At 37.0% G+C, this 25,375-nt stretch overlaps 1 protein-coding gene across 2 annotated transcripts; it reads left to right on the top strand.

Moving 5' to 3' along the window:
• Positions 1-2,358: 2,358 nt before the first annotated feature.
• Positions 2,359-16,767, top strand: pcdh10a (protocadherin 10a). Of its 2 annotated transcripts, none has more exons than XM_041267733.1 (5): positions 2,359-5,239; positions 6,446-6,504; positions 7,205-7,311; positions 14,350-14,507; positions 15,789-16,767. In XM_041267733.1, exons 1-5 carry the CDS (start codon positions 2,741-2,743, stop codon positions 15,840-15,842), a joined length of 2,877 nt encoding a protein of 958 aa, XP_041123667.1. In that variant the 5' UTR covers positions 2,359-2,740; the 3' UTR covers positions 15,843-16,767. The 2 variants fall into 2 exon arrangements, with proteins under 2 accessions (XP_041123667.1, XP_041123661.1); XM_041267727.1 differs by having other exon boundaries at positions 14,350-14,649.
• The last annotated feature ends 8,608 nt before the right edge of the window (positions 16,768-25,375 follow it).

Below are 25,375 nucleotides of genomic sequence, written 5' to 3'. Positions count from 1 at the left end.
TTGTGCTCATGTGGGTCCCAGAGGACAATTGACATGTTTATCTTATTGCAATTCAGCGCCCTACAGGTCGAGGAAGACAGTTCCCAGACGGGACCCTTGCTACCAAATAATGTCACTGGTTCTTCAGGTGAAACGTGGTGACCAGCTTGAGAGTGGTTAGAGAGATTGCTTGCTGATTTTCAGTTACAGAGGGGACATTCAAATTGGGCCTATCACATTGGGTAGAAAACAGTGCAAAGTTATTTTGTAAATAAATTGTCACCGGATGAAGAAACTTTTTAATAACATGTTATTATTGAATGGTTTAGAAATAAGAATGTGGGCCTCTTTTAAGATCATTGACCATCTTTTAACAGTACATGAATTAGATATATAGTTTATTCAATATATAATTAATTAATTCATGAATTTGACAAGAACATGAAATACCAGATTTTCAAATGTTCACATTGAACTTGGAGATTAAGCAAACCGATACGAAAAAACAATCTCTTTAAATCCATGCTGTAATTACATTTAGCAAAACATGAGAAAGAGTTTCAGCTGACAAAGTGGGTTCTGAACAGAATATTGAAAATAAATCCAGATCAAAGCATTGTTAACATATAATATGAAACCTGTAAAATAAGACATATATTGTAATTCAATATACAAAGAGTACCATTTCAGGATTTGCTTACGGGCATTCTGGTTTTTCTGGGTTGAAGATTTTTAAACAGGTAACTTGCTTTTTTCAGTCGCTAGGGGGCGCATGCAGCCTATTCTTTCAGCAGTTTCAAAAAATATCCAGTCATTTTCTGATGGAAAAAAAAAAAGAAAAAAAAAAGAGCTTTCACTTAACTGCTGTGCTGAATTAAATTATTACAAATATCTATGGACTGTGGCTTGTCATAACAAAATCTTTAATGTACATAACTAGACTCTCCACGATATATGCATCGTTCGATTACAATTTCTGTTCTAATTTATATAATTATCTTTTACGAATCATGACCGCAAGGCACCAGCAATTTCATCAGTTTGCCTGCTGAAGCATCAAGCGTATCTTACAAATTATGATTGTAAAAAGAACCGTAGAAACCCTTATTGATTGGCGGCTGCATTAATATTCAGATAAAGCATAATCTCCTTTTTATTGATCGCTGTTTACTTTTATAAAACATCGCTCAATCCTGAACATTAGGAGTGAGGCTTAAACAAGAACGTGTTGAACCACTATTTTATAATAATAATAATAATAATAATAATAATAATAATAATAATAATAATAATAATAATAATAATAAAAATGACAACCTGTACAATCGAATTAAATTACGCCCTGACCAAGACAATTTGGTGCATTTGTTTGTTGATAGTGCAATTCAAAGTAATATAATAAATAATGTAGTTGACAAAAAACAATAAAGTCGAAAGAAAGGAATTCATATGGTGATTTTGACGTTCTAAATAAAGAATGTCACATACGTGTACCTCAAATCTGTTTTGCCTTTAGTGTGCACTAGATATTCCACATACTGTTGGTGCCGGTAGCTGCAGTACAGATATTGTATGTATGAAACAAACTGCAGGCAGGTTTACAATTGAACAAACACCCTTAATAGATTAGGCAATCGAACATGACCAACAAAATGCACGTCAATTTGATCAATCTGGCTGGGGAAAAAAAAAAAAAAAAAAGTCTCACATTGCTGTGTTTTTGTAAATAAATGTGTCTAACGTGCGGGTAGGAGAATCTCTTGCTGCTAAATAATTATACTTTTTAACCATTGTAGATTCGGCGCTGTGAAAATGTAACAGGTTCGCTGTACGAGAATGATACCCCCACTCACAGTTAGCCCACTCAGAGGAAGGCAATTGCTGTCTATTGCAGCTAGCCTATAATACCGAGGCAGACACAAACGTGAGAACGAATTCAGATGAATGCTCATAAATTAGCCCATAGATCCCATGCCTTATACACGTCATGGGCAGAACACAACATTTTAAACTGACCATCACTCACAACACATGAAGCAATTTAATTACACTGTGTAATTTTTAAAATGTCTGAATTTATTATACTTTCTCTGAGGGATGTTTATGTTTTGCGATTTGGTCTGCTCTTTTGAAACCACTTATCTCCATGGATATGTGCCTTTTAACTCTTTCGGCGTGCGTTTAGTTCAGTGAATTGAACTCCGCAAGGTTGCTGAACGAGTTCTTTAGTATTTGTGACGTTTCCTAGTTGGCATTACAATTCCCCAATCAGCTATAACCTCTGTGGGTGTTGATGACTGCCATTGGCTGGGAGGAGGAGGGTGCTGCGCAAAAATAGAAAAGCTGGGCAGTTGGAGCTCAGAAGTCTGCCAGCAGAGATCACAGGATCTGCAGCTGGGACAGTGAGACTGTGTAAGCTACATTTCACAAAGTCTCTTTGTACTTCAGTAAAAACGTAATATGTTATGTTTTTTTTTTAACACATAAAGGACAGCATGTTCAGATGCTGCATCACATTGTTTGCTCAGAAGCCAAAGCTCAGAAAACTCAAAGTAACAAAATAGCTTGTTTGGAATCAAACGCCTAAATCTATCAGGAAAGTTCACCGGCAATGGTCTTTGGCTACAAGGAATACGAGGACATCAATTAATTAACTAATGTGGAAGTCATACATTTTTCGTCTTTCTTTGGAGTGAGGTGATGGAGAATTGTAAGCTAAGACAAGAGGAATAAATACAAGTGCACTTTTTTTTATTTGGAGATGATTGTGTTATTTCTCTTGTTCTGTATCGTGGATGGAGAGGTCTCCCAGATACGCTTTTCAGTTCCAGAGGAGCAGGACCATGGCACGTTTGTGGGGAATATTGCTGAGGATTTGGGCTTGGACATAACAAAACTTTCAGCGCGCAGATTTCAGACTGTGCCCAGCTCTAGGACTCCTTACCTAGAAGTGAATTTGGAAAACGGAGTGCTTTTTGTTAATGAGAAAATCGATAGGGAGGAGATCTGCAAACAGAGCGCTACCTGCCTTCTGCACCTAGAGGTGTTTTTAGAGGACCCATTAGAGCTTTTCCGTGTGGAAATTGAGATAGTGGATATCAATGACAACCCTCCAAACTTCCCAGAAACTGATATTACCGTAGAAATCTCAGAAAGCGCTTCTCCGGGAACTCGCTTCCCACTCGAGAGCGCATTCGACCCAGATGTTGGCACCAATGCACTCCGCACCTATGAAATCACCACAAACAGCTATTTTTACCTTGATATACAAACACAAGGTGATGGGAACAAGTTTGCCGAACTCGTGCTGGAAAAGCCGCTGGACCGGGAGCAGCAATCACTACACAGGTATGTATTAACTGCGGTGGATGGTGGTCTGCCTCAGAGAACCGGGACGGCGTTGCTTGTCATTAAAGTGCTAGATTCCAATGATAATGTTCCGGTGTTTGATCAGTCTGTGTATACTGTCAGCTTGCCTGAAAACTCTCCAGTGGGCACGCTGGTCATTCAATTAAATGCTACGGACATGGACGAGGGACAGAATGGCGAAATTCTCTATTCGTTTAGTAACCACATATCCCAGAGAGTAAAGGATCTGTTTAATATTGATTCAAGAACTGGCAGAGTGGAAGTGAGCGGGGAGATTGACTTTGAGGATAGCAGTGTGTATCAAATCTACGTCCAAGCGAAGGATTTGGGACCAAATGCTGTGCCAGCTCACTGTAAAGTTGTGGTTAAAGTGATAGATGTGAATGATAATGCCCCTGAGATCAGTTTCAGCACCGTGACCGAATCAGTGAGTGAAAAGGCTGCCCCGGGAACCGTGGTCGCTTTGCTTAGCGTAACGGATAAAGACTCTGGGGAAAATGGGCAGATCCACTGTGAAATTCTGGGAGACTCACCTTTCAAGCTCAAATCTTCTTTTAGCAACTACTATACTATTGTTACTGATGGACCTTTGGACAGGGAAATTGCTGATTCCTATACAATCACGGTTGTGGCAAAAGACAAGGGATCCCCTTCCCTAGCCACAAGCAAATCCATTAAAGTGCAGGTGGCAGATGAAAATGATAACGCTCCGAGGTTTACGCAGGAAATCTATGATGTATACGTGACTGAAAATAACGTGCCTGGAGCTTATATTTACGCAGTAAGTGCGACAGACCCCGATATTGGACAAAATGCATATATTTCATACTCCATATTGGAGTGCGACATTCAGGGTATGTCTGTTTTTACGTATGTGTCAATCAACTCCGAAAACGGCTACCTTTATGCACTGAGATCGTTTGATTATGAAATATTAAAAGACTTTAGCTTCATGGTGCAAGCAAAAGACTCCGGCAACCCCGAATTATCTGCTAATGCTACAGTGAACGTTGTCATAGTGGATCAAAATGATAACGCACCTTCAATCATTTCCCCAATTGGTAAAAATGACACCGCCAAAGAGCACTTACCCCGTTCTGCAGAACCTGGCTATTTGGTAACCAGGATAGTGGCAATTGATGCAGATGATAGTGAGAATGCCCGTCTGTCTTATAGTATATTAAGAGGTAATGAGATGGGAATGTTTCGAATGGACTGGAGAACTGGGGAACTCAGGACTGCCAGAAGGATCCCGAGTAAAAGAGACCCGCATCGCCCCTATGTCTTATTGATTGAGGTAAGGGACCATGGTCAGCCACCTCTTTCATCCACAGCCAGCATTCACATCATGATTGTGGATAGTGTCGTGGAAGGACACAGTGGGGACCGTGGTTCAACTAAAACAAAGGAGACCTCATTAGATTTGACTCTCATTCTTATTATCGCTCTGGGCTCCGTGTCATTTATATTCCTCTTGGCTATGATAGTGCTGGCCATCAGGTGCCAAAAGGACAAGAAACTGAACATTTATACATGCTTGGCCAGTGACTGCTGCCTCTGCTGTAGTTCTTGCTGTAGCAGGCAAGCAAGAGCCAGGAAGAAAAAGCTTAGCAAGTCTGACATTATGCTGGTGCAGAGCTCAAATGTCACCAATACGACACAGGCTCCTGTGGAAGAATCCGGGAGCTTCGGTTCCCATCATCAAAACCAGAATTATTGCTACCAGGTTTGTCTAACCCCGGAATCTGCCAAAACTGATCTGATGTTCCTAAAGCCCTGTAGCCCTGCCAGGAGCACAGACACAGACCATAACCCCTGTGGAGCCATTGTGACAAGTTATACAGACCAGCAGCCTGACATCATCTCTAACGGCAGCATATTATCAAGCGAGGATATATATATATATATATATATATATATCATATATATATAATATATATATATATGATATATATAATATTATAATATATAGTATGTTTTGTAATAGTCAGGAATATATTCAATGTTGGTATATATTTTAAAATGAACACTTGTGTTTTATAAGTCAGGATTTATTAAAATGTTGGTATAAATTTCAAATATTTTTCACATTTTTTTTTTTAAATAACCTATTTAGTTATGGTAATTTCTCTCACCGCTTCTTATAGAAGGCGCCATAAATTATCATTTCAATAAATAAATTATCATTTCAAAGTAAACCAAGGTATTGAAAGAAAGGAATACGTTATGTCGCTTACTGTTAGACTTGCTATCTGTTTAATGTGTGTATAGTTATTCATTTATTACATTTTTGTGAATCTCCTGTTTGTTCTGTGGAGCGATTTGTGTTCAATATACAATACCCTATTTGCTATGCAAATTGATTTAGAGCACACAAAACATACGATGTGCGTTGCCTTCACGTAGTCAAACTCACAATCGCCCATACACATATGTTTTATAGGTAGGGTGAAGTGCTCTTAAACGCATTGTTTTACATCGGCATTTTGCATGTTAATATCTGTATGTTTTGTAGGATACACTTAAACACACAATCGTTGTGGGATCACAACTGTAAAGTTGAGTGCTGACAAACAATTCCATTATATGTATTGGCAAAACAAAATTATGGCGACCAGACCAAATACAACAATAATTGTGTTGAAACAATATCACGCACCGGTCTGTATGAGATGAAAGGATTCCAGTAGAGAACAGTCTGTTGAAAAGGGGCTGTTAGGGAATGCCACAGTCGCCGCTGTAAGAATATAGATTAAGGATGCTTGGCACGGTCTAACACTGCAACACTGAAACAAAGATTCGTCTATAACTAGTCAGCTCATTTGTTTCTTCAACACATAATCATTTTGCACTCGTACTGCATGTGGTTACTAAGTAGACTACTTTAAAAAATGGAGACACTCGTATTGTGCACAAATACTGCACTGACGTATATTGACGTATACATCAAAAATGAAACATCTTACAAATATTATCATACATAATATGATGCTAGTATTATCCAAGTATATGCAATACCCAGTTCAAAATCAATTACACATTTCAGAATGCTGTTTTGGTTCTATTCACCCTTACATTATCGCTTTTGACGTTTCAGACGAAACACCAGAGAACTGAACTCAGTTATCTTGCCGACAGACCGCGGCGTGTAAACAGGTGAGAAGAGGAATCCGTGTGAGCGCTGTCCAGCACTGTACTGTATTTGAAACATAAGAACATAGAACATAAGAAAGTTTACAAACGAGAGGAGGCCATTCGGCCCATCTTGCTCGTTTGGTTGTTAGTAGCTTATTGATCCCAAAATCTCATCAAGCAGCTTCTTGAAGGATCCCAGGGTGTCAGCTTCAACAACATTACTGGGGAGTTGATTCCAGACCCTCACAATTCTCTGTGTAAAAAAGTGTCTCCTATTTTCTGTTCTGAATGCCCCTTTTTCTAAACTCCATTTGTGACCCCTGGTCCTTGTTTCTTTTTTCAGGCTGAAAAAGTCCCTTGCGTCGACACTGTCAATACCTTTAGAAACGGCTATAGGCTTGAAATAACAAAGGCAAATTAGCAACCACACTAGCTGTTCTTTGTACGTTGCTTCTATTGGTTACTTATATGGTTATCTCTTTCATTCGTGTCATTGTTGTTTGATAATTTAACAATGTAATAATAAATAAGTTAACCACTTCACAATGTGCACCTCAAGAACTGCAACAAATTGCAATTCTTCCACGAGGCTAATGGCAGCACCAAATTCGGTCACCTAATGGCAGATGTTTATTTGGCTGATGATGTGCAATGACTATTTATCTACAGTTTAACGTCAATATTTTCAATTTAGTTATTGTTTATTTATTGTTCTGTTTAGTTCTGCTTTCCAGGAAGCAGACATAGTAAGTTCCAAGGACAGCGGACACGGGGACAGCGAGCAAGGAGATAGCGATCACGATGCCACCAATCGAGGTCATTCCTCTGGTCAGTCAGATTGAAGTATTTTTTTGGATGTATTATTATTATTATTATTATTATTATTATTATTATTATTATTATTATTATTATTATTTTGTTCTGCATAGATTTAAAGTGATCAGCAGTTTTCATATGTATTTATTTATTTTTAAAAGTGCTTTCAAGTTAGATAAATGTATCCACTTTACATGTATGGACTCATGTTGACTCAATAACTTCGTAAAAACACAATTATGAGCTGAGATTTTAGTTTACACTTTGGAGCAGGGACTTTGGGATGCTTAGTTATATTGCAGCGAACTAAATGGTTGTGTCATTAACAGTGATCTTGCACAGTATCATAGCTTTTGTGCTGACGTATACACCTGCTTCACTGTTAAGGAACGGGTGCTACTAGTGACTGCAATCACGTAACCACGTAATACATTGTACTCGGTTAATTATTTACTTAAAAAATATGCTATTTGTTTTATGTATTGGAGTGAAAACATGTCAGTAGTCGCTTTCTCACGACTTGTTGGGCTGAACTGTTTGAATGACAGCGCGTGCGGTATACTGTTTTACAGTTTGATTAATTATTTGTTTGTTTTTGCTTGGTTGTTTTGATGCTGTATTCACATGTAGGCTTGCTCAGTTTGTCGAGTCTAACAACGCACGCAGTATATTCTAAACGTGTGCTATTTCTAATTAGTATTAATATCTTGATCATCAGCCCCCGCCGTATAGACATACACACACGCTTGCCACAGTAGCTCTTGCGTTCTACAAGATTTCACTATTTCACTACAGGTGGGAAATACGTTTTCACATATATAAGAACCCTATTCATTCTTGGCTGTGACTGTCTCCGGTTTATTCACTGCATCTTTATTCGCATTTACAACAAAAGAACCACTCAATGGCTGCTTTATTTTTGTCCCCTGCTGTTTATAAATATGCAGTCTTAATGAGGTCCTTTGGATAGCCATTAGTCCTCAACAACTCGATGGACGTGACGGAATTTGAAAACCAGCGGTCTGTTTGCTATTTCGGTGTGGGAACTAGATAAGCCAGGCTGTGCCAGATGCCACTTAGAAACAAACAGTCAATTCATAACGTACTATGCGCGACAATTGAATACACGCTTGCTGAGAACTGAATTTTTCTTGACCATTTATTTTGTTTGTTGCCCTTTCTTTTATGGTATGTCGCAGTCTTTCTCTTTTTAATAAACCATTTAAAACAAAATTATATGTTTAGTTTTCAGTACATTTTCACATAAAATAATGAATTCAAATTTGGTACGGTAGTTAAACAATTCAATCATAACTTGGACATTAATCTGTGTTAAATATATTTAAAATAAAGTTATAACAAAAAAATACAAAGGCGTTTTCTTAATATATATACACACACACACACACACACACACACACACACACACACACACACACACACACACACACACACACACACACACACACGCTGTTTGCAGTATATGGTTTATACAGTCTATGTATTATTGTCAAATGTTTTTGATTTGTATTTATAAAAGATTATGCAGTGATTAAACAATCTGGGATGAGGGATACCTCCATTTGAATTGTATTCCAATCGTGTTCATGATTTATAATAATAATAATAATAATAATAATAATAATAATAAATAATAATAATAATAATAATAATAATAATAGTTATTTCAACAACCAATACAATAATTTACATACATACAGATACTAGGGAGGTACTGCATATATTAAATCATTAATAATCAGTTTAAATTCTTGTTGCATGGGAATTTAGAATATGAATATATCATTGTAGAATAATGCTCTATATTGTGTCAAAATATGCAATAAAGGGGAAATTAATTGTAATGATTTTCAAACCTTTCAGCCATTTCAAATTTAAAGTGTAATGTTTTGCTTTTTGTAAAGATCAGGTTTTATGTTAGTAGATTTAATTATGTGTGGTTGACACATGACAGGTTGGAATAGTTGTTCGAATGTATACTGATATACAATACTCAACTGGTGCAGTTAGATATGATATACCATACACATGTTTTTATTTTGGTTCTGTAATGAACAGTTGTACATATGGTTCTAATTGTTCTGTATACAACAATGCCTGCAGGAACCTTCTATTCTAAGAGTGTGGAGCATAAGACATTTAAAATGGATTTAATGTAACAATCACAAGATGCAAACCACTGCCCTGAAACATTTATATGTTGCTTCTGTTTTTATTAGAATTTAACAATGTCACCACCAACTGTGTAAGATGTGTACTAGGATTGAGGCCTGTGGGATGAACTCTTGGGTAATGATTTTTTAAAGCTAGCGCAGTTTGCCCATGTTTGTTTCTTAAAGGAAAAAACAATTGTAATGTTATAAAACTAGAATGAAATAACGAAAACAACACTTTAATGGCTTACATATATAACTAGTTTTCTGCCAGTTGTACAATACTAATCTTTTACATTTTTCAAATGCACATTTTAAAGTTTGAATATAGTTCACGTGTTGTTTTTTTTTTTTTTTTTAAAGGATCAGTGCTACATGACATACATGATTGGCTAACCTACAATTGTTTAGAATGGCCTAAAAAGGCAAAGGATAACAAAACAAGTATGCATGCAGTACACATTTAATACATTTTTATAATGGATCAGTCAGAGATTTTACTGTGTTAAGTGCAGTATACAGCTCTATTTGTATTTGATAAAAGTAGTATAAAGATTAAATCAAGAAATTGACAAAAGACATTAATATATACTGCAGTCCATAGCGTAATAAGTACAGAGAGAACTAACTAGAATTTAGTAGCATCAATTTAAAGACAGAGCTCATACACGATACAAAATTCTGCAATCACATTTAACAAAACACAAACAGAAAAAGTTTGTACTTCCTTGGAGTATTGTCAAGTCTCTTAACACAAGCCCATTATAACTGATCTTTCACCTCAACTCCCTGATACATGTGCTATCACACTGAGAGCTTCCTACCGCTGTGACATGTAAACTGTGACTACATGACCTCAGAAATTGATTGAATGCAGAAGGGATCATGTTTTGGTTTGTAACTCTACTCATTTGAGATTTTTGTTTTCTTCTTTCTAAAAATGAATCAACCATAAATAGACAATAGACTTGAAAAAAAAAATAGCCTATAGACATATTCGCACCTGTAGCTGTGATGGACATTTTTATTGTCATATATTTGTACTGGCTTAGAGTTTTGGTAATAATATTTCTTATTTTTTTTCAATAACTAGGTAATATAACACGTTAGATTTGTATTGGGAGTAATAATGTTACAGTTACTTTCCGCAAAAAATAAACTGCTTGTCTCATCAACCTTTCTCTGCTGAGCACCTAAGTTGGAGCTGTTTTCTTTTTTTAAAGCCAAAGTACATGGAAGCCCTGAACATAGTTTTCATTGCATGCGTGCGCACAATCAGGATTAACTAGCTTGAGTACAGCGTTTAATAAAGACATAATAGAGATCCCGACAGGTACGGCAGCTTCCTCTTTAGTAACCTAAACTCCTTTTGATGAAATATAACAAGGACTATTTAGATTTATAATCAAAACAATTAAAATAGCTCAATTTGCTATATCCAGTCAATTATTAATTGTTACACTACGAACATTTTAAAAACCTGTTTGACACATTTAATAAATGAATGACCTGACATACGGTAAAGTAGTGACAATTGTGACAACAACTGTTTCACTGGAATAGACAGGAGAAAGAAACGTAACACGTAATAGAACAAGCTACTTTTTAGACTAAGTTTTGTTTTCTGAAAAAACTAGCAAAGATTAATAAGTTACTTTTTTTCAGTAATGTGCCCAACACTGCTGGCTTATAATTAGGGCTTCCGTTTTTCTGTTTTTATTAATTTCATTTTTTCAGTGCTATTTTTAGCTATTTTAAAGTTTTCTGTAAATCTTTTTTTTTTTTTTTTTTCAGGGTTTTTCTTTTTATATACGGTATGAAATTATTGTTTTCGCTTACTTTCCAAAATGCTTGACTGCTTTGTTTTTGTCAAAATATGTATAGTAACTCGACAGTACACTTAAGTTGTACCTTCTTCCCCTTTGCTGTCTTCCACAATGAAATCCCTGTGGTCACTGGTGCATTCTTCTGGGGTTTTTGAGTGTAGGCATTTGTTTACATTTCACCACAATTTGTAATTCTGTTTTAAATCCTCTGTATCTTAACATCCCACGGACAAGCCCCCATTTCTGATTGTAATCTAATTTTAAATCTCATAAGTGGAGTCTCCATTAGAAATGTAGGAATTTGCTGCTGTTCAGTAGTTTGGGAAGGTTTATAGTATTCAGAACAAATCAATGATAGATCCAAGTCAGGAAGCTGCACTTGGAAAGGTAGTTTTTTTTTTTTTTTAAATGGGAAAGGGTTGAAGTAAACGTGAATTGAGTATAAACATGTACAGTGTTTTTCTGGTGTTTATTGGCTATACACCTTTTTTTTTTTTTTTTTTTTTGCATCAGGGATGTTTTATCGATTTTTATTGGTAAAAACAGAAAATCAGGAGCCCTACTTATAGTGCACCTTTTGTTGTTTGCATGTTTTTTGTTCTGAGTAAATAAGCTCCCTTTAGTATATTTCCATTATTATTAAAATAATAATAATAACATAACATTAAAGGCTGTCTGTTTGTTGTATTCTAAACTAACATCTTAGTGAACCGTGCTTATAAAGAATTCATAAAAATACTGGATAATGTTACAGATAAGGTTTAACATAGAATTGAAGTAGAAAACTGAAGTGGTATAAGACCTTTTCTTTTCAGTGATCTAGTGATTTCAGTGATGAAAATGGTCTAAATAGAGAACTTCGAAATAAAGGTTGCTCAGATAATGGAGATAATTTTAATGGAGCTTAATGTCATCAGAAGTTTTCTTTATGTGTCTGTGTGTTGTGATTCTTCATTTTAGTCTTGGAATTTGACAAGCAGTCAGTAACGAGGTTCAGCGCAATGGTCTAATTGTTAATTAGTAATTAATTAGTAAAGAAAAGCAAAGTCCTCATCAGAAAGTACACAGTGTTATGCAGTTACATGGGTATGCTTATATACTGACTAAATTACACCTTGTTTATGTTTTTCTGCATCCATCATAACTGCCTCTGCAGGTTTCTAGTGACTGGAAAGCAGTGTTCTCACAAGTATTTTGCTCAGAAGAGTTTGTACAGTCTTCAGGATGGTACAATCCTGTATTCTGTCTGCAGTTCACGTTAGCACTTTGCAACAGCTCACTGCTCACTAATTTATTTTCAGACTGCATACCAATTATCAGATGAAGGTTATTATTGAAGCTTGGTTTGCCAATGCTTACACTTCTTCCTTGAATATAAAATAAAGAAGCCATTTTGAGAAGATTAATGCATTCCACCTCCGACATGAAAGACTGCTCTCAGACACTTGTTGATAGTACAGCTGACAAAGTGTGAGACGAAAAGCAGAGGCACTCAGGGATCTCAACACATTTAATTTACTGTGTAACTTTAAAAGGCATTTTACAAGCAGATTTTTCAAATAATTTAACTTGATTTGCTCATTAGAATATATACTGTTCTGGGGGGGGGGGGTTATTAAACCTTGGGATTTCAATATTGCCAGAACTGCTTTAATATGTTAATTTTTTATTTTTTTTTGACATTTTTTTCTTTATAATAAACTAGAAAAAACACAGGTTCATAACTGGATTGCTCATTAAATACAAGGAGTTAAATAGGAAAACTAAATCCCAATTTGACTGATCTGAACCATTTTTGTTTTCCAGAAAATTAACAGGAGCTAGTAGCTTCATAACAAACAATAACATTTACAACAAAATGAATGCGCTTAAATGTTTAGTTGTTTCAAATTGTGACCTTTTTCAGATGTATTTAACCCTTTAAATCCCCTCCCCCTGTATTCAATTTAATTAGTTTCACAAAAGCATGTCTGGTTAACACAAGTGTCGATGGGCACCCTCAAGAAAGTGTTGCTTCAAGTACCACTATTCACACCCTTTTTGAATTTACAGAGACAAAAGTTTGTAAATAAAACAGGCATTTTTATTTAACAGGTGTACATCAAAAACATTTGCCAGAATCTCACTTTTTTTAAAACTACTCCTGGCTTCCTAATTACAGTAATTTGCATTGGGATTAGCTTTTAGCTTGGTTATTATAATTATTGTTCTGTTGTTAGTATTGAAATCTGAAGAGGAGCCTTTTATAATTTTTGGTAAAGAAAAAATACTTTAATTAAAAAAACAACAACATTTGTTTGCTCTGAAATTTACACATAAACGGGTGCTTCCAGTGCAGTTGACTGTTGAAATTTTTGGAGGAGAATTTCAAAATGTCATCTTTGATCAGTCTCTTGTTAGATGAGATATTTGACCTTTTATCCTTTTCATCATAAAACTGCCATGAAAAAAGGTGCCCGGCATCAGCAGGAGGACAAAGTCTTATAACTACCCCTTTGATCTGCAGTGGAAAAGTGCCTGTCATGAAGAATTAAAGATTAGAGATGTGACTCCACATTACTATTTTATGTTTTTACATGTGCTTTGATCAAAATGTTTTACCATTTTTGTCACTGTTGGCCAGTCTGAAATTTGAAACCCAATCTGCAAATAATTAGCTTCACCGAAGAGGTTCATAATGCTGGTGCTGAAGTATTTTAGACAGTTTAAATGAAGTCATTAATTTAAACATTTTGCAATTATTTTCTGGATTTACTGTATGTAGAACAAGCCACACAGATGTATTTCTGTACTTTCTGTCAATGGTTTGAAATGTTCTTGTTTTCAAGTGTCAGGTGAATTCATTTTGAAAGGAAATGTTTATTTATTAGTCTGTCCTCCAAAGGAGAATTCAAGAGACACATTTTCTGTTGGTACGCCTATCACCAAAAATAAATAACAAGCCTCTGACAGGTAATCCAGCCCCATTTTTTCCCATTAGTGTGTGGGAAGAGTATCCCTGGTAAGATGATTTCCTAATTTATTTTTCCTTCCGGGTTTTGTTGTTTTAGGTGCTGATCTCTTTTCCAATTGCACAGAAGAGTGCAAAGCCCTAGGGCACTCAGATCGATGCTGGATGCCCTCTTTTGTGCCATCAGATGGCCGCCAGGCTGCAGATTACCGCAGCAATCTGCATGTCCCAGGAATGGACTCTGTGCCAGACACTGAGGTATTTGAAACTCAAGAGCAAACTGGGGAGAGATCTTTCTCCACCTTTGGCAAAGAGAAGTCACATCACAGCACCCTAGAGAGGAAAGAGTTTGATGCACTTCTGTCTAGCACACGCGCGCCTTACAAACCACCTTATTTGTGTGAGTATTAGTAATTAATTTCGATCAGATCAAATGCAAACAAAATCGATTAAATGGCTGGAAGTGCCATTAAATTCTTTTCGATATCAGTACAAAACTAACTAAAAAATATTCTGTTTATTTATCTTGCTAGCTCACCATCTCTCTCTCTCTCTCTCTCTCTCTCTATCTATTTTATTGATAAATCCTTCAATATTGTCTTTTTCCTTTGTTTTATGTGTTTAATATTGACAAATTATATTCATTGGCAGTAAAATGGATTTTAAAATTATAATAAATAAGTCTGTTGTGACTTGTCATGAAACAAAATGGTGTATTACTGTTTGTCCATATACTGTAGCACAAACCATATTCACAAAGAGGTACTTAATTTATGAAATAGTGTTTTGAATATCGGAAACTCAGTGTATTGAAAAATGAATGCAGCCTCAAAAATATCGTCTGTAAGAAACACGAATGTGCAGTAATCCATTTCTTCTTCACTTAGAATAATCAGGTTATAAATAAGTCATGGGATTAATTAATTTAAGAAAAATAGCCACAATGTGCATAAGGATTAATTTTATGACAGTTCACATATCACAAAAAAAGAAGAATTAGCATTTTGTACTAACTCATTCTGCAATGAATTACTTACTATCTTACAGTCAGCTCCTAACAATAACTTAATTTGCTAAGAGCGTTGGCTTCATTTTTCATCTGTTGCATTAGGCTAAACGCTGATGGAGATGTGTCAGGCAGTTTAGATGGAAGGGGAAACTGACTTAATTTTCCTACGGTTGTAATCCAGTTATGTACGACGAAGTTAAACAATTACCCAGTGTAGCTATCTTAAATTAAATGAGCATGCAATATCTATGCTAATAATATTTCCCAAAGGTAATAATCAGATGTTGTTCTGCATGATATTTGACTAATTTAAAAGTGTGCCTTCATTTGTACAATTCAAACAAGTAGATGCTAGATAAATAATTGCAAGAACACCTTTTATTTTTCAACTATTTAATTGTGTTCTGTATATAGAGGGTTATTAGTAGATGCGTCACTTTGTGGTAAAGTTCTTCTTGAGACAAAAAGAAAGTTTAATATTATTTTAATTAACATTGTGTACTTAACAGGTGTGTTTTCTTCATTTGCAGCGCGGAAAAGGATTTGCTAGTTCATATTGTGTGGACATACCTGAGACGGCATGAATTTGCACAATTAGTCGACAGACAAAAGCATCAAGTTTTCAACTTCATTATCTTGACCATCCAGTTGTTCGGAACACTTGGATTGTCCTGCCTTTGAGTGGACAGGAGAAAAAAATAAGTGATGGCCAACAATAATACCTTATTGCTCTCAGCAGGCCTGAGAAATGAGTTGAAATGTGTGGAACTATTAACGAAACTACAGAGGTGACAGAGCTTACCTCTCAGATCGGTGTGCCTGTTTACAGCACTGTGTATATCTTATCATGTCACTGAGCCCTTTAGATGTTTATATTCACACCAAGAAGCCAGTTGTACAGATAAACAAAAAATGTGTGCATTATAAATGCAATATCACTGTTTTAGACTTGACTGTTTTCTATTACTTTTGTGTGGTCAGGTGTTCCCAAACTTATTCCAACTTTACATGGAAGATTGTGATCATGTTCTTTTCAGATTGGTCAGAACAGACCTACAACTTAATCAAAGACATTCAGTAGTTTATATCATGTGTGCAAAGTGTTTACTGTACTATTTCAAAGCTTCTAAATAAATATAAATAAATAAATACATATATATATAAATATATATATACTTTTCTGAAAGTGTGGTATCCGTTGGTCAGTTTCTTATATGCCATAGAATTCTGTAAACTGACATCTGCTACTTTAGAAAACTGTATTCCAGAAGGTATTCATGTTGGATCAGCCTTACTCTCACTTCCACCAAACTGTTATTTTCACTTTTGGAAATTCATGTCAATAAATAAAAATGATTTAGATTTACTCGTAGTAATTCTGTGTTATTGTAACCAATAAACATAAAGAAAAGGCGAAGGAAGCCAAATGATAAAAGGTATAAACGCATATTTGAGCACCCACACCCACACACAGTATATTCCAAAAGGGGTGAATAATAAAGTGATGAATCCAGAACCTTTTGGCTTATGTGTTTTTGTTTCTGCTGGCACCCGTGAAGGTTTCAATGATTAACCAGATAATGGCTGTTTTTGTTTCAGAGTGGCTTTACCCTTTTCGGACACTTTGTATAATCCCTTTAGTTTTATATATTTTTTTAAAAATGTTATCCCTTTTTCAAATCTTATATATGTGTTTACACTTCAGACCCTGCTATACATCAAACCAGATGGAATTGGTCATGGTTCTGACCCGATTTTGGTCCAGATGCCAGTGTGGTTAGTCAGAAGACATTATGGGTACATATACTTGATGATTGAAGAACTTATTATCATTAGTCCTCTACGGTTTACATAGTCGTTCCACAGTAGTGTGGACTGTTGATTTCACAGCTAAATAAGCTATTGTGTTTTTAACTACTGTATTTATTACTTGTGTGACCATACTGGGTTTCTTTATATCTTACAGTGTTTCCTAACAAATTGTTAAGTAAGGAAATCCAATTTCTTTACTTAATATAAAAAAGTGTCACTGAATGCAGTCAATATTTTGTTCTTTAACCTTGTAAAAATAGAAAACATCTTGAAAACAAAAAATAATTCCATTACATGAGAGTAGGCGTTAAAACTTCTTGCTGATATTGGACTCACCTGTCGCCAAGATAAGCACCAACTAAGACATACATACATAGCTTCTTTTACTGTAAAGTAATGTGATCCATCTGCGTTTCCTTCCATATGATGATGTAGATCTCCTGCCTGATGTTGATGGCTGAAGTGTAATGTTGGCTCCAGGGATCAGCCTATTTTGCCTCCCTGGCGCATCAGCACACACAATGGCTGCAATGCTGGCTCCTGAGATCATACACAGTGTGGCCTCCCTAGCGTCAACATGACAACCGTCTGGACTGAGTTGAGTAGGGTACTTCTCTGGGGTCTTCAAGTGGGAACCTTCCATCCTTCGTGTTTCGTCGACTAGCCCATGACACCTTAAGAGGGCTCAACAGTGATTCTGGTGTCCCAGCATCACCCACCTCCGTCCTCCACTCAGCTAAGCCCAGCTTACTTATCTTTTTTTCCATGAACATTGCTTTCTTTCTACTGTGCTTGAGGACCCTAACCAGAATCTTTTCATCTCAACCAGATCCAGTCAAATAAGTTCTTCACTATGCGTTGCAACTCTTAACCACTGAATCTGATGTCTCTGAGAAACCGGGTTGTGGAGTGTGCCACAAAATCTCAGCAACCCACCTCCACTGGGTAAACCAGGACTCTCCATCTGCTTCAGCAGATAGTTGAGTATACTTCCTTTCATACACCACATCCACAGCATCCTCCCATGGCACTGTTAACTCTACCATATGAACAAGACCAGCTGATCCAGACCACAAGACAACATCAGGTCGAAGGTTAATGGTGGCAATCTCAGGTGGGGAAATAAGCCATTGTCCAGCATCTACCAGCATTTTCCAGTCTCCAGCAGTTTCCAGTTGTCCACGATGTGTTTTGATTTTAATACCTTTTCTTGGAGGTTGCTCCACAAGACACACTGCAAGGTGGAAGCAGGGGAGGAGAAGGACCAAACAAAGAAATGACAAGGCGGCGTAGACAAGAGGGCTATTTAAAGGAACAGTCTGATTACGAATGTGGATTATCCTTTCAGAAACACAACATAGTTTCCAATTCAAAAAGGAGACATCCACAAAAGATTTAAAATTAACAATGCTTTAAATTTTTAATGGCCATAATTAAAAGTAATATAATTTGACCCATTGTAGCGCGATAGCTGTCCCTATACGCTGGTCAAACTGTGATGTAATGTATATTGATAAATGATAATGCCAGCGGGCAGGACTAGTGGCACTCTGGGTCACCTTCACCTAAAAGGACAAGACCGCCTCTTATGCTGGCCTAACTAACTAATAAAGAAAAAAAACAAATTTGCAAATAAAAATGAAAGCATATCTTGCTAGCAGGCATGATAAGAGGCACTATGGGCCACCTACTCCCAAAAATAAATTGCCTAGCCCACAATTGGAATAAATTACATTTGGTAAACTATAGAAAAAGAAGAATCCTCATAATTAATTAATGGATTTTCATCCGGAGTCTGATCACTGGATAATTAAACCATCCAGCGCTCAGATAAGGAAAAACCCTTAAAAAGGTGACAAGAGGAAACCTTAGGGAATCCATGGCCATGGGCTACCTGTCCTCCGGGTTCAGAACAGAAAATAGCTTTTTTTTTTTTCTTTGAATGACATAGGGTTGTTTACGCTGCTAAAATGTCTGAGTCATTTTTCTGGCTATAAAGTTTGTATGCCCAAGAAGTCTGTCACCCCAATGTCTTGATAAGGTGTGGAGAAATGTTCCTCGAAGTGGCGGCACCGATTCTGAAGGACTGTCCAGTGTAATTATTTAAAGGAAATCCGGCACACAGGCGAGGCGCATAAATGGTTGCAGAACCAATTCCTGGAAATGAGTGAGGAAGAGGGGTTCAGGTAAGCTGGCGGCTGGGCGCATTGACAGGTAGCTGGAAAGATCACAGAAAGTACAAATAACATAATTTGTTAAAAATAATATATGTATACCCATTTTCTTTCCCGGTCAATGTTAGAATGTTTTAAATGTAAGGAATACATGACCTGAGGATGAAGATGGAGCTTTCTGAAGCAGAGGTAAGAAGCATGATTAAAAACCTTGGTCTGGGAGGTGAGTTCACCTCACTGGAGGAATCTGCAGTATGCAGACATATACATTGCTTCCAGGAGGGCATCTTTGTAAGGGGAGAAGCTGCTGGAGCGAAGAATTCCATGGCTTCTTTTATAATGGTTAATTTAATCCCCTACCAGGGAGCCTATCTTGGATACCTCGTGGAGCATCGTTTTAAAATTGTGACAGGGTTGGGGGGGGGGGGGGGGGGGGGGGGGGACTCTGAGTAAACTAAAGGGATATTGTAATCCTGATTAGTGATGTGTGGTAGGGAGGGACGAGTTTCATTTGGTGGAACAGAAAGTGTTAAATTCAATAATGGAATGTTCAGAGGGCGAGGAAAAACATAAATAAAATAGAAAACAGAATCTGAGGAACAATTGCCAGTTGAGTATTGGGTTGCTCAGGTACTTTGAGAAACAGAGTTTGCCATAGAAAGAGGGCTGATTCAGAAATAAGGGAATCTGAGGAAGGACGCTAGTTTAATAAAGGATGAGATCCTTGAAGACCTGGCATGGTACTGGTAGCATTTGTTAAGCAACAGTACAATTACAGTATCATTTCTCAGTATGCGACATGACTGAAAATTTGATTGCGTACCGAATCTGATAACAGTTATCACCCTGTATTATAGGATGCTTGGCTGCTTGGAAAATGATTACCTTTATGTTGGACACTATATCACAAATGCGTCTCTCTGAATAGGTATTTGATTCATACATGATGACGTCCTTGGACAATGGACAAGAAAACCGGTAGAGAGGCTTGTGCTAGATAGCCAGTACGCGCCACAGAGCAAGCCCCGCTCAGGGAGGCTCAACTCTCTACTGAGGCGGGAGTTGTTCATCATTGTTGCAGCTTAATTCTTTACTGCATTTGCCAAAAGGACAAGGCTTCCTTTTATGCTAGCCGAGCTACCTAATAAAAGAAAAAAAAAAACAGCGGCAGCCTTAAGAAATAATGCAATTGATAAAATTGAAATGTCCCAGATAAAAAGAGTTACCATTTGAATGGTTCATTGATCCCCTAGTCTTGTCCTAATATATTTTCAAGTCATATCATATTATTTCAAAAAGGAATTTAAGTGAATCCAGTTCGAACCCGAGTAATTCAAAGGAGTGGTGTCCGGAACAAGAACCAGCATCACTGCAATAGCTGCATGTGTAATGCACTGTTTGTTTGCTTGATGGTATTGTTTGAGGTTAACTTTGCTGTTTCCAATAACATTACATTTGATCTGAGGTGGGAGGGTATTGTGACCCATTGAAGCGAGGGGTGTTGTAGAGTTGAGAACGGCAGCAGTTATAATCTCTCCATGCATGGACAGCAGAGCGCAGGACTGCACAGCGCAGATCAGTGCAGTACAGCACAGCGCAGGAACCCGCCTCCATTTATCCGAATTGCCAATAACTTTGTCTGTTACACATTGTTCCAAAATCTTTACGCATGTTTGTATGGTTCCACTTCAGCGGATCTCCATAGTCTGACCACCCTATTATTATCATCAGCAGAATAGGATGGAGAGTAAACAAGACCGGTGTTATATACTTGTCACAAAGACGGCCAAGTGGGCGGTGTCAGAACCAGGAAGGAATGAAATATACAAAGACGAAGATGTGAAATGAAATGATGAAGACGCCTGTTGGCGCCGGTTTATTACAAAATAAAAGGTTTAAACAAACACGAAAACACAGGACACGGCACTCTACGCCAAAATAAATAGACAAACAAAAACAGACTAAACTTAACAAAACGGTGCACGGACAGACACACTGACAAACACGGTGAGTTTTAAATAAACAAGTATCGTGCTGGTCCCACCAGCACGCAATAGCAATTGATATATTTAAGTTTCTCCTTCTCTCGCTCCCCTTCTCCTCTCCCGAACACCCAACCCCCAGTATGTGACAACGTGCATCTATATATACTGTTGTGCTGGGATTCAATTACCAATTAATTATTCACTTGAATCCCAGCACGTGAATTAAAAAGTGCAATTCCCCGTGCTCACATATTACTACATTTTACTTGCACGTGAAGTGCTGTGCAATCCTCGTGCCTAAATACACATATACATTTTTAAACACTCGTGTTACACAGACCCGTTTATATCCCGTGTACCAGTGTCTATACACCAACATTTAAACACACCACACGCAACACATAACAGATAATATACACAGGGGCGGGCACTTTGTCACAATACTTTATACATTTTGCATGCCAACAGTCCCTATATGGTTGGGCAGCCCCGATTTCCGAATGAATATTCCGCGTCCCGATGCATCGGAAGTCTTGACATTTATCCTTGGAAATTATTCACAGCTCCAGGGTGTTTGCTCTTATGCCCGTTTTTTTTTTTTTTTTTTTTTTTTGCTTTCCCTTTGTCTTTAGAACTACTGCCCCTTGTGCACTGCCTTGCAGGGATTGTGTTCACAAGACCCAATATCAGACACGTGTCATATCGGAGATGCGTATTGTTTCCTCCCTACTGCTGCAATGCGATTTGATTTGTATGATTTAGAGTAAAACATGGGAGCCAATGGAACGTTGGGAAATTCAGTTAGCTACGTATACCCGCCCCGTCCTGCCTCGCCCCCACTGAACAGTTTCCACATGTTGGCAAGAATGCATACCGAACTAAAACGGTACTGTGTATTATGGCAACATGAAAGTACAATGCAGCATTTGGAAAGTCTGCTTGTAGAGTTTGGATATTGCATTGTGATCTTGTTGTGCGTGGATCGCTCTCGCATTCAGCTACCCATAATAAATGAATTCTAGACGGCGCATTAGATATGTATCACAGAGCAGACTCTATGAACTAAACTGAACAAATTCCAGAAAAGTTACTTTTTTGCACAAGCGAGGTGTCGCAGTCCAGAACTCAATTTCATAAATTTCAAAGTAACAATATGACTACATTTACGTTCCTATCTTCATGGATTTTGAGCATGCAGTTTATTGGATTGAGAATGTTTGGCAATAGAGTGACTGGACTGATAATCGCCTGACTACTGGAACTGTAGACTGAAGGAATGCAGCAGAATACAAAACAGTGGCTGGAGTGATAATCACCGGACTACCAGAACTGTTGAATGAAGGAATGCAGCAGAATGAAATTGCAGTGCTTGAAAATAAATGTTGTGCCTCTGGGTCTACCACTGGAGAGTCGAGTCCATAATGCAAAGATAAGAGACACCACGACACAACCTGCGGGGATTGGAAACCAAACAAAGAAAACGTCAAGAAGGCGTAGACAAGAGAGTTATTTAAAGGAACAGTTTGATTACGAATGTGATCGGTGGGTGGAATCGTCTTTCAGAAACACAACATAGTTTCCAAAAGCTGTTTTATCTTTACATTTTTCAGGTGCACAAAACTGGAAGTTGGTTTCTTTATCTTGAATATATATCATATCACAAACCGTGCTTTCACTGTCTACACTATCTTTTTTTAATAAACAATAAAGAACAGAGCAAGGAAATTACAATTGTTTCTGTGAACACGAGTCACAATTCATTATTGTTTATTATACTTTTTTTATATAACATGTCATAAAATGTTATTGTTCTAGAACATTTTTGCATTTCTACAGTGTAATATAGTACTGTGACATATATTTTTTTAAAGTGCGCTTCTGTACCTGAGAACTATATTTAACATTGGGAAACGCATTACTGCATTTCTCAGTGGAAGGGAATCTATTTTCTTCTATTCATTGATCTTTATTATGAAAAACAACTGTCACCAAATACATTTCTTATAAAATGTAATGCATTGTTCTTAACTTCAAGCTACTGAAAGTAACCACAGGCCAAATACAGGGTCATTCCAAGGCTCATTAAGTAAACCTGTAATCATTATTTTAATGAAAGAGTGTGCAGTCTTGCAGTGTATTTTAAATTAATAAAACCATTTATCCAAAACTGTACCTCCTATCTAAACTAAATTATTAATTTATATTGTCTAGACAATTTGTGGAATAAGTGATATTGTTCACATGAATAATAAATGCCAAAGATAAAAAGCTTAATTCGTAATTTGTAAAATGATAATGAAAGATAATAATGTTAAACAAGAAAACAAATGACTTGTAATTCCCAAAGTACTAATTATCTAATGATAGAAATGACATGTAAATCATCGATAGGCACAGTGTATTTTCAACCATTTTTATTCATCAAAACACAATTGAGCTGTTGCAGTTCTTACTTTACTTTCTAATGCATCTACCGAGTAAACAAGGGTTACAGGTAACCTTTTGGTGCACTCAATAAAAAAACAACAACAACAAAAAAACTATTCTTAATGGTTCCGACCTTCTTAAATTTATCCTGCCTGGCATGGAGTCTATCTGGCTTTGAGTTTTTCTAACCCAGTTTATAATGCTGCTATAACCAAATCAGTCTCTTCCTATTCTTCAAGCAACTCAATCATATTTATCTGATAAAATGTGAATATCTTCCTGAAAGTTAATAATAGCTGACAATGTATGTTAATCCTGTTATATTTCCAGTTCAGTGGTTCAACCAACTAATACCAACTGATTTCCCATTGCAGTAGTTCTGTAATGAGGGACAGTGACAGCTCCTGTACAATAATGGACCACTGGTAGTAAAAGTGTGATACTGTATTCATACTATTGTGCAATATTTGTTCCAAAGCCATTGTTGTTGCTGCTATAAATGCTATTGTCTGCTAATGGTTTCAATAGGATTTCCTCAGGGTAATACTTTGGTATTTTATGGTCTCTGTGACAGGCTGCTGGCATTTTGGTGCGTGCGTTCGCTGCTGAGTAACAGACAAGAGATCGAGAGGTTGAAGTTGGCACCCCCCGCATTCGTACAGGTTTAATTTACACAAACACAAAGACCATAGAGAAACCCCACATGACGTTACCAGCAATGGTAACTCCCATGGGACATACGGTCAACCTACAAAAAGCAAAATAAAGTGTAGAGAAAACAATCAAATAAAAGGTGCCGTGAAAATGGAGTGTGCTACTCCCTAAGATATGGAGGTCCTGCTTATTCACCTTGCTGTCTATACTTTATGGGATCTATAATCCCTGAAGAAATCTTCTCTGTTTCACTACTAAACAAACCCTGACCGGCCGTCCATCCGGCCGGTGACAGTTTCGGTTTCTTTACGTTCTGATCCCAGGTCACTCTCACCGCGATGGACAATATTCTGCCTGTTGTCCTTGGCTTTGCCTGCCCGTAGGTGAATAAACTGGACTTTTGATACCTGAAGCCCCGCTGGAAAACACCTTTATTTACAATAATTATAATAAACACACACTATTTACAAAAAATAACCCTCTTCATCTGCAGGGCTCCTGTCCTGCCACAGTCTCAATAAATTTTTTTCTAAAGGCCATATTTGAATTCCTTTAATTTGAGAAGGACATTCTGTTAGGTTTGAGATAGTTACTGTTTAAAATATTTGGTAGAAATCATTTAAAATCCAAAAGTAAAATTGTTATTTTTGGCAGTTAGTGGCAGGGTGCCTTACCCCTGTCCGTATTTTGTTTTTTGCGTTGTATGTGGTGTGTATCTAATGGTGCATGGGGTGTAAATTGGGCTATGTAGCACGGATGATTTAAAATGTATATTTGTATTTAGGCACGGTGATTGCACAATCACTTCATGTGCAGATACAATGTGTATTAGTATGTGGTCATAGGGATTGCACAAATTAGTTCACGTGCCAGGATTCAAGTAAATGATTAATGAGAGGCACAGATCACTCGGGGTTGGTGTGATCAGAGAGAAGGAACGGGAGAGAGTAGAATTAAAACAACAAATAATAATAACAATTGCTACGCATGCTGTTTCTACATCAGCCTGCTACTTGTTTAAGGTCAGTGTTTGTTAGTCTGGCCAAAGTGCCTTTTGTTTTGTTC

This window comes from Polyodon spathula, chromosome 1, assembly GCF_017654505.1.
Source record: "Polyodon spathula isolate WHYD16114869_AA chromosome 1, ASM1765450v1, whole genome shotgun sequence".
NCBI classification, from domain to species: Eukaryota; Metazoa; Chordata; class Actinopteri; order Acipenseriformes; family Polyodontidae; genus Polyodon; species Polyodon spathula.
Note: the sequence above shows the minus strand (reverse complement) of the source record. Positions and strands in the feature narration are given on the sequence as shown.

Coding starts and splice junctions, on each gene's coding strand:
- pcdh10a (XM_041267727.1), top strand. CDS start 2,741: ATGATTGTGTTATTTCTCTTGTTCTGTATCGTGGATGGAGAGGTCTCC. Junction 7,312..14,349: donor CAATCGAGGTCATTCCTCTG/GTCAGTCAGATT, acceptor TTGTTGTTTTAG/GTGCTGATCTCTTTTCCAAT. Junction 14,650..15,788: donor TTACAAACCACCTTATTTGT/GTGAGTATTAGT, acceptor CTTCATTTGCAG/CGCGGAAAAGGATTTGCTAG.